At 39.0% G+C, this 14,066-nt stretch overlaps 3 protein-coding genes across 6 annotated transcripts; 1 reads left to right on the top strand and 2 right to left on the bottom strand.

Moving 5' to 3' along the window:
- Nucleotides 1-285: 285 nt before the first annotated feature.
- hsbp1l1 (heat shock factor binding protein 1 like 1) lies at nt 286-2,407 on the top strand. The gene is made up of 4 exons (XM_020500304.2): nt 286-420; nt 696-831; nt 920-986; nt 1,299-2,407. The coding sequence occupies exons 2-4, from the start codon at nt 787-789 to the stop codon at nt 1,391-1,393; spliced, it is 207 nt and encodes a 68-aa protein (XP_020355893.1). The 5' UTR covers nt 286-420; nt 696-786; the 3' UTR covers nt 1,394-2,407.
- On the bottom strand, nt 1,120-5,332 carry LOC109903532 (thioredoxin-like protein 4A). Of its 4 annotated transcripts, none has more exons than XM_020500302.2 (4): nt 5,219-5,332; nt 3,182-3,361; nt 2,967-3,070; nt 1,120-2,288 (listed from the first exon to the last, which is right to left on the bottom strand). In XM_020500302.2, the coding sequence occupies exons 2-4, from the start codon at nt 3,332-3,334 to the stop codon at nt 2,117-2,119; spliced, it is 429 nt and encodes a 142-aa protein (XP_020355891.1). In that variant the 5' UTR covers nt 3,335-3,361; nt 5,219-5,332; the 3' UTR covers nt 1,120-2,116. The 4 variants fall into 4 exon arrangements, with proteins under 4 accessions (XP_020355891.1, XP_020355892.1, XP_020355890.1 ...); XM_020500303.2 differs by lacking the exon at nt 5,219-5,332 and adding an exon at nt 3,704-4,127; XM_020500301.2 differs by lacking the exon at nt 5,219-5,332 and adding an exon at nt 3,982-4,127.
- A 3,396-nt stretch (nt 5,333-8,728) lies between these two features.
- Nucleotides 8,729-13,973, bottom strand: LOC109903531 (thioredoxin-like protein 4A). The gene is made up of 4 exons (XM_020500300.2): nt 13,821-13,973; nt 13,387-13,565; nt 11,085-11,188; nt 8,729-9,393 (listed from the first exon to the last, which is right to left on the bottom strand). The coding sequence occupies exons 2-4, from the start codon at nt 13,537-13,539 to the stop codon at nt 9,222-9,224; spliced, it is 429 nt and encodes a 142-aa protein (XP_020355889.1). The 5' UTR covers nt 13,540-13,565; nt 13,821-13,973; the 3' UTR covers nt 8,729-9,221.
- Between the last annotated feature and the right edge of the window lie 93 nt (nt 13,974-14,066).

The following is a 14,066-nucleotide window of genomic DNA, read 5'->3' as shown; positions in this document are numbered from 1 at the left end:
ATCCTATGTACATAGACATTGAACATAGGCCTATATATGTGTTTTTGTATTTTTATTTTCTTCCATCATTATCATGATGTACAGTTGACATTCTGAGAATGCGGGATGATTGCAGTGAGTCCGGATTAAAACATTTTGCCGAGGTTACATAATCGTGATGACTGTAATCTGTTTGTCAGAAAACAACGTTCCAAATGGATGGTCTCTTACATAAAGAAATGGCATGGAGAGTCCCAAAGGATCTGATACCCATTGAGCTCAGTTCAACACAGAAAGGTGCATCATGGGTTAACTAGGTGTCAATGAGGGAAACGCCTACAGCTCAAAGCTAGAACATCTCGGGAAAAGTCAGAAAATTCAGCAACAGAAAATAATTGGAGTTTTAAACTATACAAACAGTAGCAGGCATGTCGTGAAACAGTAAGTTCAGCCTACCGTTCTGTAGTCCATTCTCATAAAACTTAGTTTAAATTTGACTACCATTCTGTGCTATTTAACCACGCCTATTAGGATTACACAATCCCTTAAAGTTTCTAAATTATACATGTCTTTCGTCTAAAAACATCTGATTGATCTGATTGTTAGCCTACTTAATGATTTATGAAAAAGGTATACACTATAGTTTTTATGGAGGCTACACACTCTTTAGTAAAGTTTCCCGAAAGTATTGTTTCACACCCACTTGTGCATTTCAGTTGAAACTGTTGCCAAGAACGACCCGCAGCGTCAGGGACGCACAGCTTCAAAGACAAATCCCATTGATTTAGAAACGACAGCTGAATCAGGATGACGGAATCTAACTCAAAAGCTGCAAAAGAATTGACAGAAATTGTACGTTTATTTTCTGTATAGCTTTTTTCTTACGCTGATGGTAACATTGGTATCTGAGAAATAATCGTTTGTGTTGTCTCTCCCACAGATGGAAGCGACTATGCAGAATCTTCAAAGTAAATTTCAAAGCATGTCTGACCAGATTGTTTCAAAAAATATCCTTTATCACACCCTACTACTAGCAACCGTCTTATTGAATTGAAGCTGCTATTGAAGAACGGTATCTAATAGCTACCAGTTGAGATTATAAACAGAAATCACGTATTCAAGCAAGACCAAATCTCAAAATTGCAGCTATTTTTTTTAATCAGATTAAAAAAAGGCTTTATATGAAAGTCCTAATCTAGTGGATTTGAGAATAAAATATGAATTGAATTTATTTTCTCTACAAATAAATGTTTAATGTACAACCTAGACACAGTGTATAATAACTACATATATTGCAAGACTGCCCTTAACCAACCCACTGGATGACATGGGGACTCGAATTGATGACCTGGAGAAGAATGTTGCCGACCTCATGACCCAGGCTGGTATGGATGAGCAGCAGACTCCTAAGTGACCAAGCCATCAGGTTAACACATATCAGATCAGCTAACTTCACTTGATTTCTGAGGTTCCACTAAAGACAGATGTGGGATGACAAAAGGCCACACATAGGCAGGTTATTACTGATCTATTGTTATGTAACAGCCTATGGCATTTGCTTTCTCATTTAACGGGATGTCATTTGTGGGGGATTTTACCATGTAAACACAATACATAGTTTTTTCTATAATACAACACAATGTTTATTCAACTGTTCATAAACAATACGATCGGGTTGAAGAATTCCAAGTCTTTCCTCGAGCTTCCTGTCATCGCAGCACTACCCATAGCATTTCAGAAGAAACAAGTCACATATACATACAGATTAAACATATGGGCCAATTTTCCAGACCCAGATTAAGCCTAGTCCTACACTAAAAACACTCTTTCAATGGAGATTCCTTATTGAGAAGCTAGTCCTTGACTTAATAATCAATCTGGGTCCAAGAATACAGGCTGTGAAGTGATAACTAAATGGCAATATAAAATATGAGCATAACATTTATTAAATCAAAGACACCAAATTATGTTTTTTATAACTGCTGTTGAAAAAAGATGACTTGGCTATAACATAAAAGAGAGCAGGACACCTCGATCTGAGCCTTTTTGTAGTCCAGCTGTCTAGAAAGTCTCATAATGAAAGGACAGATTTGCTCCCATTGGACTTCACACAAAGCAATGGAAAGGGAAGAACCAATCAGTATCTGTATTTTGTGGAGTAGTCCTTAGGAGATACGACCAGACCTCGTCCTTTTCTCGCCCCTCGGTAAACGGTCTCAACAATGTCAATCATCTCCTGCTTGTCCTCCATGGTCCAGTTGATCTTGTTGTTGTTACCAGTCCCCAGATCTATCATGATGTGCTTGTTCCTGGACGAGTACAGAAATAATATTTCAGTTTTCACAAAAAGAGGGCAGCAAAGATGGGAGCAGGCTGTCCACTGAAGCAGCTTGGAGCTGGTTGTATTAAAGACATGATCAGGAACCTGGGTGACTAGTATTTTTTAAACCTCACAATTTGGGTTGGATGTGTCAATGTGTAGCTCATACATGCAATATATTTTTACATTTTAATAATTTAGCAGACACTCTCATCCTGAGTGACTTACAGTAGTGAGTTTTTTGTACTTTTTCCATACTGTATAATCTAGGAGCAGAATGACTGTTTTTACCTCAATTAGCTACGAAATCCCTAGTTTGAAAGCAACTTTGTGCTGTGCCATTTCCACCTACATTTTACCCCACGTGGGCCAGCCCCCTAGCAATTTGAGTTCTAGCCAATGAGCTTCAGTCCCTCGTCATTTGAGTGACAGCTAACAGGATGCACACAGCAGAGCAATGACAGTGCATATACGCGTCGTAGTAACGGGACAACGAAATCCCAGCCAGCCAAACCCTCCTCCCTAACCCAATTGTGCGCCGCCTCATTGGTCTCCCGGTCACGGCCAACAGGGTCTGTGTTTACTAAACCCATTTTTGGAACATGGTAATCAAAACTAGAGATTGGTTTGAAATGGAGGTGCAACCTGATGACAACGTGAAACTCACCTGAAGAAGAACATGACGGTGCAAGGATCATACAACTCGTACATCTTGTTGAAGTCCGGCACCGCTGTGATGTCCACCAAATAGATGACTGCAAAGTTTTTCACCTGTAGGGAAGAATAGTGATGTTTGTACAGTAAAAATAACAACGTTCAGTTAAATGTCTTCACAAATGTGAAATCCAAACATCAACAATGGTACAGTAAAATGCATATTACCTTTTCAGCTACGCTGTACAACACCTCGTCCATTTTCATACATGTTGGGTCCCAATCGTGGCCAAACCTAATAACCAGGACTCTGTCCTCCTCGGATAGAATGGCTTGGTCGACCTGCCAGCCGTTGTGGACATGCGGCAGCATGTACGACATCTTGATGCTGCAGTGTTAACATGTATCCTGGGAGAGTAATGTTGGGAAGTAACACGTTTGGTTAGCTAGCTAGCTAACGTTATAGCGAAATACTTTATCTGGGCTGGATCTTGTCAACAATATTTACTAACGTAAGCTACATATACTGTGTACAACGTTGTTCTCAACAAAAAGTAACAAATGCCGCTAACAGAAGACCACTTTCTTTAGATATTAACTAAGATATTGATAATTAAAAATTATTAGAAGCCTGGCTAGCTAGAAACATGGCTTAACTAGCTAGCATGCCTGTCTTGGTATTTGTTAGAAAGTGAGAGTTACATTTTTTATTTAACTAGGCAAGTCAATAAATAACAAATTCTTATTTACAATGACAGCTTACGCCGGCCAAACCCGGACGACGCTGGGCCAATTGTGCGCCGCCTATGGGACTCCCAATCGCGGCCGGTTGTGATACATCCTGGATGAATGGACTCATTATATTTTGTAATGAAACAGCAGGGAGCAGGTCTCAAACCCTCGACCTTCTAGCCCGAAGTCCAGCGCGCCATCGAAAGTGCCGCAAAAGCATGCTCGTGCGGCAGAGTCGATTTCCGCGCTTATAAACCCAGGGTCGTTACACTATATATATGTTTTTAAACGCTTACCGTACGAAATTATATTAAGCGCCAAAGCCTTAACTAAACCAAACTGTTAGTACAGTCTGAATAGACCCAAGCTATCTTTGATCCGTTGTGTGTGAAAAGATTAACGAAATAAAAACCACTTCTGTTGTTTACGCTTGCGCATTACGTCACTAAAAAGCGACAAAACGAACATAACATACCGCTAGCTGGCTAAACAGATACAAATAAGTATGCATCAGTCTTTTTTACAATAGCACACTTTGGTTAGAGACCACCTAACTCACAGATAATTTTCTTAAATATAAGTTACAACAGGGAAATATTCATTCATATTCATTCATAAGAAATCAATTATTCTGTACAATTCAGCAACAACGCATTAGTAGGCTCAAACCTTCAAGTCTAAATAAATGTTTTGTTTCGCAAGGACTGAACCCAAATAAAACCCAACACGTATAGTACATATGAAAACTGACAATCAAGTGACACAGGAAGAAGGTGAAAAAAGAACTGAAATAAACAAATCCAGAGAGAAATTAGCATATTAAATTCAAGTTAAAAACACCAGGGGAGGTTGTTTTTTCCCCAAAAATAATATTTCACAAAATGACTCGACAAAAGAAAGAAACAAAACGCAACATAACAAGGGTGAGGAAAGCGAAGGTGAATGTTACTATTTCTTCGGGAAATGTATATTTTCTAGTTTAGTCATATTTATCCCGATGAAGACAGTTTGGCTGTCAAAACGTTAAATTGCATCTGAGCTCCTAGTGTGCGGCTCTCCTTTTTCAATTATTTATTTTAGCTACCTTAGAAGTGTTTAATTTGGAGCCTGACTAACATCTATTGAGTAGCAATGTCCCATACAATGAATGCCCAAATAAATTGGAGGTATCTACAAATCAAGTGCTGAAGCCACATTATCCAAAAGAAAGGCAACATCTAATCGTGTTTCCTAAAATGAAAATGTTAATGATTCGATTCACCACGATTGATCTGGATCCCAACTAAAATAATGGCAAAATGAATCATTCGTTTCGTCAAAAGAATCGTTGAACTTTTTTTGAAGGATTCATATGATTCATTTAATCAAATTTGTATGGCCTTATTCGCGAGTGTCGGTGGAACGTTTTTTGGGACATGGCGAAAGCATGAATTCATGTTATCAATCGCTAAACAAACTAGAGGGTACAATATATGTTTTGAATTGGCTACCTAGTTAGTCTATTCTCTTTCATATTGTATAAACTAGGCCTACCTGCCACTGCAATGTCCGACTGTCTCGCTCTCATTGAGCGACGGCCCACTCATCTCGCACACACGCAGGTGATGCTTGCAAACACTAAGTGTCATACCGATCCTGGATGATATGCTGATTATTTGATCAAAATATATAACTGTCTCAAGAAATTGCATTAACAGAAATTATCATTGGAAAAGGCACAATGTTCGCTCACCATTTAACATTCTTAGTTTTATTAAGCAAGTTTAAAAACATTGACGTTTCGGCCTTCAGAATAATCAGAGGGAATGGGCATGCGGAAGACAATTAGCGAGAAAACTCTTCAGCTGGTGGTGTTGAGAGACGGTGTGGTAGACCATACACGTTGGTACTCAGGGTGTGGTGTACTATGGTCAATGTCTCCACCTAGTGATGAAATACAGAAGTGGAACCAGTAAAAAGCCATTTGAAAACTGGGCAAGCTTTTTTCAAATACAGAAGGTGTAATTGATATACAACCATTACTATATAATACATATTGAATATGTTGGGTATTGAAAAAAGAAACAGTGCTAAGCAAAACTAGAGATAGCAACAAATATCAAAAGATTAGGCAAATAGGTCTAACTGGTTTAGTTAGTGCATGAGTAAGCTTCCTCCATGTGTGGCACTGGAACAACAAACAGATGGGGCCCTTCACAAAAGCATACTATAGTCCTTCTCTAGGTTAAAACCTCTGGGAACTAAAATATCTAAGAAATGGATCCAGAATGTCTCTCTGTGACTTTCCAAAATAAAATAACTCACAAAGCAAGTGTCCTCGGTCTTTGAAATGGAGGGCTGCTGGGCTGTTGGGGTCAGCACATCAAATGGCCGACACTTCGATTGCTCACACGGGCAACAAATCGCATAGATCACATTGCGAGAATTGAAATTGATGGTACTTTTGATTTTTATGTCTCGACCCAATCTGGGGTACGAGAAACTTTTATACGTTTGGTGTACTGGCATTGCATACAATTGCCACATGTAGTTGCCAGGGGGAATAACGAGGAGACTGGTCTTGTTTGCGCTTTGGCTGGCGGCGGATCAGCCAGCTTTGTCTTTAGCTCTATGGTAAGCGGCCGCAGGAGGCTGTTGAAATGAACTAGGCTAGTGCTGAATTTGAGTGTAAAATATGGCAAGTTTTTTTGTGATGCCTAGTAGTTCTGGACTTTATAGAGTGTAGGTAGTGACCAGTTGGATTAAATGTCTGTCTATCTCTAGGGCTTGTGGGCTTACTCAGTAGTTGTGCTCTAGGAACATCAGTTCTGAGTGTGGAGGAAATTGTTTCTGTAAGTGTTCTTTCTGAATAGATCAGATGAGAGGAAGGTACCTGTTTTGGTGATGCATACATCCAGGAAGTCTAGTCCTCCCTCATCAAGTTCCATAGTGAAGCACAGGTGTCCTTTAATGAAATTATTCTGAAGAAGGGTATTGAAGGCTGAAACATCAATCTTTCAAACTGGCTTAATAAAACACATTTTTAATGTAGAGAGAGTTGTTCCTTTTCCTTTCCAATGACTTCTAACATTTTTAGGTTGCACCTCGACACTATGATTGAGCATCCTCCATTACTTTTCCAGGTCTGGAAAACAATGATTTTCTTGACCATATGAACTCTGTAAATACTATTCATGCAACATTTCATTTAGAGCTTAATTGAGTACAACAATTAGGGCTGGCACAATTACCGTATAACTGTGTAACCAACGGTTATGAATAAAAACAATCCAAATCAAATCATTGTAACCGTAAAGAAATAAATAATAATTGTTGGAATCAACAGCTGATTTAAGACGGGACAGCAGGACAGTCGTGTGGCAATTCGGCTGGTAAACTCTTGGGTACCCTCGCAATGGCTACTTGGTTTTGTGATGCAATAATTTCCATTGTAGTGTAAAATGTTCATTCAAATTATGTTAACTGATGTGCCTCATGGAATGGAATGTATTTTTTGAACTGTCAGTGGAGTTCAAATAAATCAGATGGATACACTTCCTGCTTTTACTTCGTGCAATGGCTGCTAGTCCAACCATTATGCCATCACTAGCTTCGTTTCAATGAATTTTTCCAGTGATTTGTCGACATTTTAAAAGTTAACATAGAAAATAGATACAATTGCCTACTGCGGTGAGTTTCCATTGAACAAATCTTGTGTCGATAAAAACAGCTGGGCTCAATGACATCACACCAACAAATAAAACGTTGTTGTAAAAACCTAAGTGTCCATTTTTTTTTATATACCCTTTTAGGCAAATTCTGCATTAATAACTTAGCTACAGTCTGTATGCCCTCCCACATACAGTATCTGTTTCATGTCTCCGGTGTCCAGTGAAAGCCAGAATCAATTCATATGCCAATTTGCCATATTTATCATGTGCGAACAAATCGCCACAGTGAAATCTGCACTCCTGTAGATCTGAAATAATTGGATGGTGAAAATTGCATCCACTCAAGCAGAAAAGCAAGGTGAAGCAATTCAGGCATTCTTGAACTGCAAATAAACATTTTTATATTGAAAAAAAAAAACAATTTCATAAGCAGTAGGCATTTAGAATGGACATGGCGGCACCCCACGGGAGGTAAATCATTGGATCCGATTCAATACAATCTATGAGGACTGCAACCATACATTTGATTTATTTATGCCCAAGTCATGTTTTTACTTCCATCTGGTTATTTAGCTCACAGTCACCCTGTTAACATATAGGTTATGGATTTCGTACAGAAAAAGTGTTTGCAAATGCAACTGGGGCCATGACATTAAGTGCCTCGCGTACCTTCAACATTATCCTGCAATCATTTATTCTAAAGAAAAAAAACACTGGTTTCCATCAATTTGTCACAATAAGGAAAGGGCGACAGAAGAATCCACCTGTCGAACTGATACATTTTTTGTTGTCGATCTTTCGAAATTGTATCCTTTATCGGCTGTTCCCATTACACGTAACAATTTTTGTTTCTGCAGCATTGCTTTTGTTGAATAAACCCGAGTCAAGGGAAACCTGCCTATAGACATGAATGCGGACGGCAGTTATATTAATTATATTTTATTGGCAGCACATGCAGCCAGGAGCGGCGGGGAGGAGAAAATGTACATCAAAATATTGTTTTGTTATTCAAACGGTTATTACGGTGACCGTGGTCATTTGGCTGGCCAATTACCATTATCCAAAATTCTATGACTGTCACAGGCCTAGCAACAATAGGAAGCCTATCGTCTCACAGCCAACAGGCTATATTAATGAACATACAGCTACTGTAATTACACAGCACAATCATTTCAAATTGGCCAAAACGCAATTGGCGGGAAAACACCGTTCTGAAAGCGAACCTGATGTAAGCGGTTTATGTGACAGATGACAATCCCTGTTAGAAATTTAGAAAGAGGGGAAATATGAAGATGCAACAACTAGGATAAGGGTTGCTAATATGACTAGGATTGTGGTTTTAGTTTGTGGACAACGAAATAAAGTTAATATGAAAAACAAAACAGGAGAGAAATGCTGGTTTCAATGAGTAAGCCTTTATAAAATCATTCCAATGGTCGGATTTTGGCAAGGCTACTTTTAAGCAATGCAAGACATGCCTCATAATAAATATCAGGTAAAACATCCAGTTTTACAAAAATTAAGTATATGTTTTAAAACATGCAAACTGCCTGCAGCTCAGAGGGGTGGTGGGTGATGCCCTGTCTTGAAAGAAAAAAAAACACATTCAATGGAGATTTTTCATTGCGAATTATTTTTAATAAAGGACTAGCCTTATTCTAGGAAACAGGCCTATGAAGTGATATCAAATATGAACATGACATTAACTGCTGTTGAAAAAATATGACATGGCTGTAACATGATTTTAAAAAAAATAAAAAATAATAAAGAGCAGGACACCTCAATCTGAGCCTTTTTGTAGTCCAGCTGTCTAGAAAGTCTCATAATGAAAGGACAGATTTGCTCCCATTGGACTTCACACAAAGCAATGGAAAGGGAAGAACCAATCAGTATCTGTATTTTGTGGAGTAGTCCTTAGGAGATACGACCAGACCTCGTCCTTTTCTCGCCCCTCGGTAAACGGTCTCAACAATGTCAATCATCTCCTGCTTGTCCTCCATGGTCCAGTTGATCTTGTTGTTGTTACCAGTCCCCAGATCTATCATGATGTGCTTGTTCCTTGAACAGTGCAGAGGAAAAGGGATATGTTTCACAGAGTCATGCAGGACTAAAAGAGGGGAGTTCTCAGTCAACTGAAGTAGGATGGGGCAGTTGTTTACGCATCCCTTAGACACCTTCATTAATCATTTAATTTATTAATAAGCCGGGTCTAAGGGCAATCCATAGCAACAGCTTGCGAGATTTCGCCCGACCCTTTGCTGTACCTGTTGAGCAGCATGTGTCCCGTGTTGGATGGTATTCATAATTGGTAGATGGTTTTGATGGAAACGCAATTGTTTGTATTGCCAAGCAGTGCCCAAGAAAGTATTAAATCCAATTGTTTGATGCTACCACCACCCACTCAAATCTAGCTGCAATATACATTGATGTTATTTTGTTGACCAGTACGTGGCAGCACTGTGCCCATTTTGTGTGGCTACTGCATGTGAACCACAGACAGGAAGTGGCATGACTGAACAGTCTGTTTACTTGTCTAAAGGCGAAAGCATGCCATCCGTGTGCAGTCACAGATGGAACAATGAGCCAGGTATATGTGTGTGTGTGTGTATATATATATACACATATATATATACACACACACTGCTCAAAAAAATAAAGGGAACACTTAAACAACACAATGGAACTCCAAGTCAATAACACTTCTGTGAAATCAAACTGTCCATTTAGGAAGCAACACTGTGACAATAAATTTCACATGCTGTTGTGCAAATGGAATAGACAACAGATGGAAATTATAGGCAATTAGCCTGTAGTGTGGTTTCACTTTAATTTTGAGTGGGACTCCAAATCCAGACCTCCATGGGTTGATAAATTTGATTTACATTGATAATTTTTGTGTGATTGGCATTTCCATTCACTACCAAATACGGTAATGAGAGGAAGCACTGACTGGCAATAGGAAAATATGGAATGAGATGGATTTTGGCAGACATTCTGCAAATTCTTTAATTGATGAAACATTTGAGCTCAAACAGTTTTTGGTTCCCAAAATTAGAATGTTAGAAACAGAGTGGACTACATTTGGTAAACTTTACCAATTGCCAAAGTTTAATTTTTTGTTTTTGTTTAGGAGTGCAAGGGCAAATTGAGTTATTGCACACGTGCACTTCAGGGTAGGTGTTCCACACCGGAAATGTGAAAATGCATGCTAGAACGTGCCAATGGGATCTCGCTAGCTGGTGCTTGGCTCTGCCTCTCTTCTGCCCACTATGACTCATTTGTTCCCATTGGAAATGACAGGCTGTGGTCTATCTTGGGTTAGTTCAAAAAAATATTTGGCACAGTTGTGGAATGCTTCTGAAAATAGATTGGATTTAATACCCTCTTGGGCACTGCTTGGCAATGCAAACAATAAGCTTTCCATCAGAAATGTCTACTGATTAAAAATACCGTCCAACACAGGACACATACTGCTAAAACAAATAGTCATTGGCCGAATACTAATCTCACATGCTTCTCCTATGGTACGCCATAAGGCGGAACACGTTACTGTGCTGTTAAACTGTACTTCCTGTATACATGACGCCAAGCTTCGTAGGGCTAAGCATCCGTTTTCACAGCTAGCCTATATGGTATGAGAGCCTGTATTTGCCACACCCATTTTTGTTGAACATTTGCAACAATTTAGCAAGTCAAAAATAGATTGGTTTACAGGGCTAGGTCAGACATGATGACAACTTGAAACTCACCTGAAGAAGAACATGACGGTGCAAGGATCATACAACTCGTACATCTTGTTGAAGTCCGGCACCTCTGTGATGTCCACCAAATAGATGACTGCAAAGTTCTTCACCTGTAGGATGGGATAGTGATATTTGTACTGTAAAAATCACAACTTTCAATGAAATGTCTCCACAAATAGAACTGTGGCAGTCACGAAATTGTCAGCTGGTGATTGTCAAGCAACTACCTGTCAGTCTCACGGTAATTGACCATTAATTAACAAACATTTAGCTTCTCCTGGTTTTCCACAAGCAACTGATGCAGACCTTTGGAACATCTACAATTGAAAATGTATAATACATCTGTGTAATATAGCCTACACCTTCACAATAAATCCATAATTTATTTTAACCAGGTCTAAAAAGGCATGATATGAAGAAAATGTAGTCTATTTCAGAAGAACAGAATAGCATACTCTGAGTTGTCTTTATGTTAGGTCCTGATCTGGCTATGCCAAATGGCTGTGGGCTACACTAGTTGATTTAACAGACAAGATTTGCTTAAAATACGGTACCATTATTTTATAGTATGAAGAATACAATTGAACAAATCTGAATAAAATAGAAAGGATATTTTCGCCAAATGATTTGAGGGAGTGCCACAAGCAGCTATTCTGTGTTGAGCGGTTAACAAAAATAGGTACTCCTATACGCTTAATTTAGTTATAATGTAACTTTAGTTGTTCTACAAATGTTGGGCTATATGTTTTTATTTTTAATACATTGTAAGGCTGCATGATGTGACTAATGATGATTTGGAAAAAAGGTCACTTGAAAAGGCATGAGCTCTGCTTTGTTTTTTGCGTAGGCTATACACGCTTCAGTCTCATTCACAATTTGACAAGTACTTGATAATGCCTCACATTTCCAACGCACCCCTCACTCATGACTCTCCATCACATGGGTATTTCTCACAGGCTATAAGTGATAACAGTAACACATCGGTAACGCAACTGTGCGTGGCCTTATCCAGTTCTGAAGTGCATATTGAAAATATTGGATGAACTGTTCACATTTAGTTTGTCAGCCAACAAGATGAGTAGGCCTAACAAACACCAAAAGCACAAGCCTATGTCAATCTACTAACCCCAAGAGTACACAAATAGACCTATTCTATGCTAAAAATAAATATTCCAAACATAGTCTGGGACAGTTGTGGGATGCGACAGATCCCAAATTAATACAACCACTAGCATAAAATATTTTTTACGCAAATGTGGCTGATGCAACAGATCAGCACGTTTAGCCTAAAATGCTAATAGGCTATTTCACATTATAAGCTCAGCAATGCACACACGACTATAAGCGCAAATGTTCCATCAGCGGGAAAAAAAATAAAAGTGACCGCAAACGTGATTATGCATGTAATTCTTTTATTATAAAAAGGTGCATTTCTGTGGTGAAAATGATCTTCCCCAAACTGGAACCTCACGCGGCGCTTATTTATGCCAGTTAGGCTCTACATCCCTTGTAAAGCGGGTTCATGTGCTTAATTTTAAGAAGTGATTTGGCCACTTTAGTTTTTTACAAACCTTATCAAAACATATAGCCCTATGGGCTAGGCTACATGAGGTATGCGACTGATTCGAAAAATTGACCCCCAAAAAAGGCATTGTTTGTTGCCTTACGCTGGGCATCATTCACAAGTGAAAATATATAATTCACAAGTGATAGGCTAATAGTCAAATCTAACTATTCTTGATTTAGTCTGGTCTTTACATATACTAAATCATGTGTGAAATCTGTTTTGGTTTAGAATGGACCATTATCATGCACCTGTCTCAAAACATCCATGCACTTAAATAGCAAATGGAGGACGCTTTTCCCGTGGTTCATTTTCATGCCAGCCAGGTAGGCTATACCACTGTTGTAAATATAAGCAATGTGCTTAATATTAAGACAGTTGAGAAATAAATATAGGAGGCCTAGCCTATAGAAAGCTGATGTGCGCCTCTTTTTAAAAGGCCATCAGACGTTCTCCTGCAATTGCATACCCTATAGAAATGTTATGCATCATGGCTCTCATTACTTGTTTGATTTTCAATTACATTGTCAGAGTGATTAGAGGGACAAGAGTACTGAATAGCAAGCAGTTAGCACGTTTGGAAGGCTACTAATGACCATCAGTTCTTGGAAAATCCTGATTACCGTGACTAAATGGTCACGTGAAATTTGATTGCCTGTGTCGCGATAATACGGTCACGCAACAGCCCTATCCACAAATCTGAAATACAAAACAGCAACAATGGTATAATAACATACATCTTACCTTTTCAGCTATACTGTACAATACTTCGTCCATTTTCATACATGTTGGGTCCCAATCGTGTCCAAACCTAATGACCAGGGCTCTGTCCTCCTCGGATAGAATGGCTTGGTCGACTTGCCAGCCGTTGTGGAGATGCGGTAACATGTACGACATCTTGACGCTACAGTGTCAACGCGTATCTTGGGAAAGTATAGTAAGATTAAATGTTGGGAGTCATGTTTGTTTACGACTTGTTACAACTGTTTTTCTGAGCTACATGTTGTTACTATCTCGAACAGCAGAAACCCCGTTTCTTTAGATATAAATTAGAAGCTCAGCTGCTAACTAGCTAGCTAAGCTAGCATGGCTGGTTTGGACATTTACAGCAAGTCAAAATTGAAAGACCTCAACTAATATTAAATATAAAATGTGATTTGGTTTCAAAACACACTTACCGTATGAAATTCTCAAACTCCAAAGCCTTAAACTGAAGCAAACGGGAAGCCTGGGTCTGTAGTGAAAAGACGAAGACCAGGAAAACGTTTGTTTACGGTCGCGCACTGTCACTTATAAAGCGACAATAAAAACGGACGGCGCATACCAATCGCGTCAATATGTCTGCCACTGGCTCAATGCACTGGTTCCACAAAAACATAATTATGATCTTTATAGATAGAAATACAGGGAATGGCTTTCTTTTA

This window comes from Oncorhynchus kisutch, linkage group LG14 (assembly GCF_002021735.2).
Source record: "Oncorhynchus kisutch isolate 150728-3 linkage group LG14, Okis_V2, whole genome shotgun sequence".
Taxonomy (NCBI): domain Eukaryota; kingdom Metazoa; phylum Chordata; class Actinopteri; order Salmoniformes; family Salmonidae; genus Oncorhynchus; species Oncorhynchus kisutch.
Note: the sequence above shows the minus strand (reverse complement) of the source record. Positions and strands in the feature narration are given on the sequence as shown.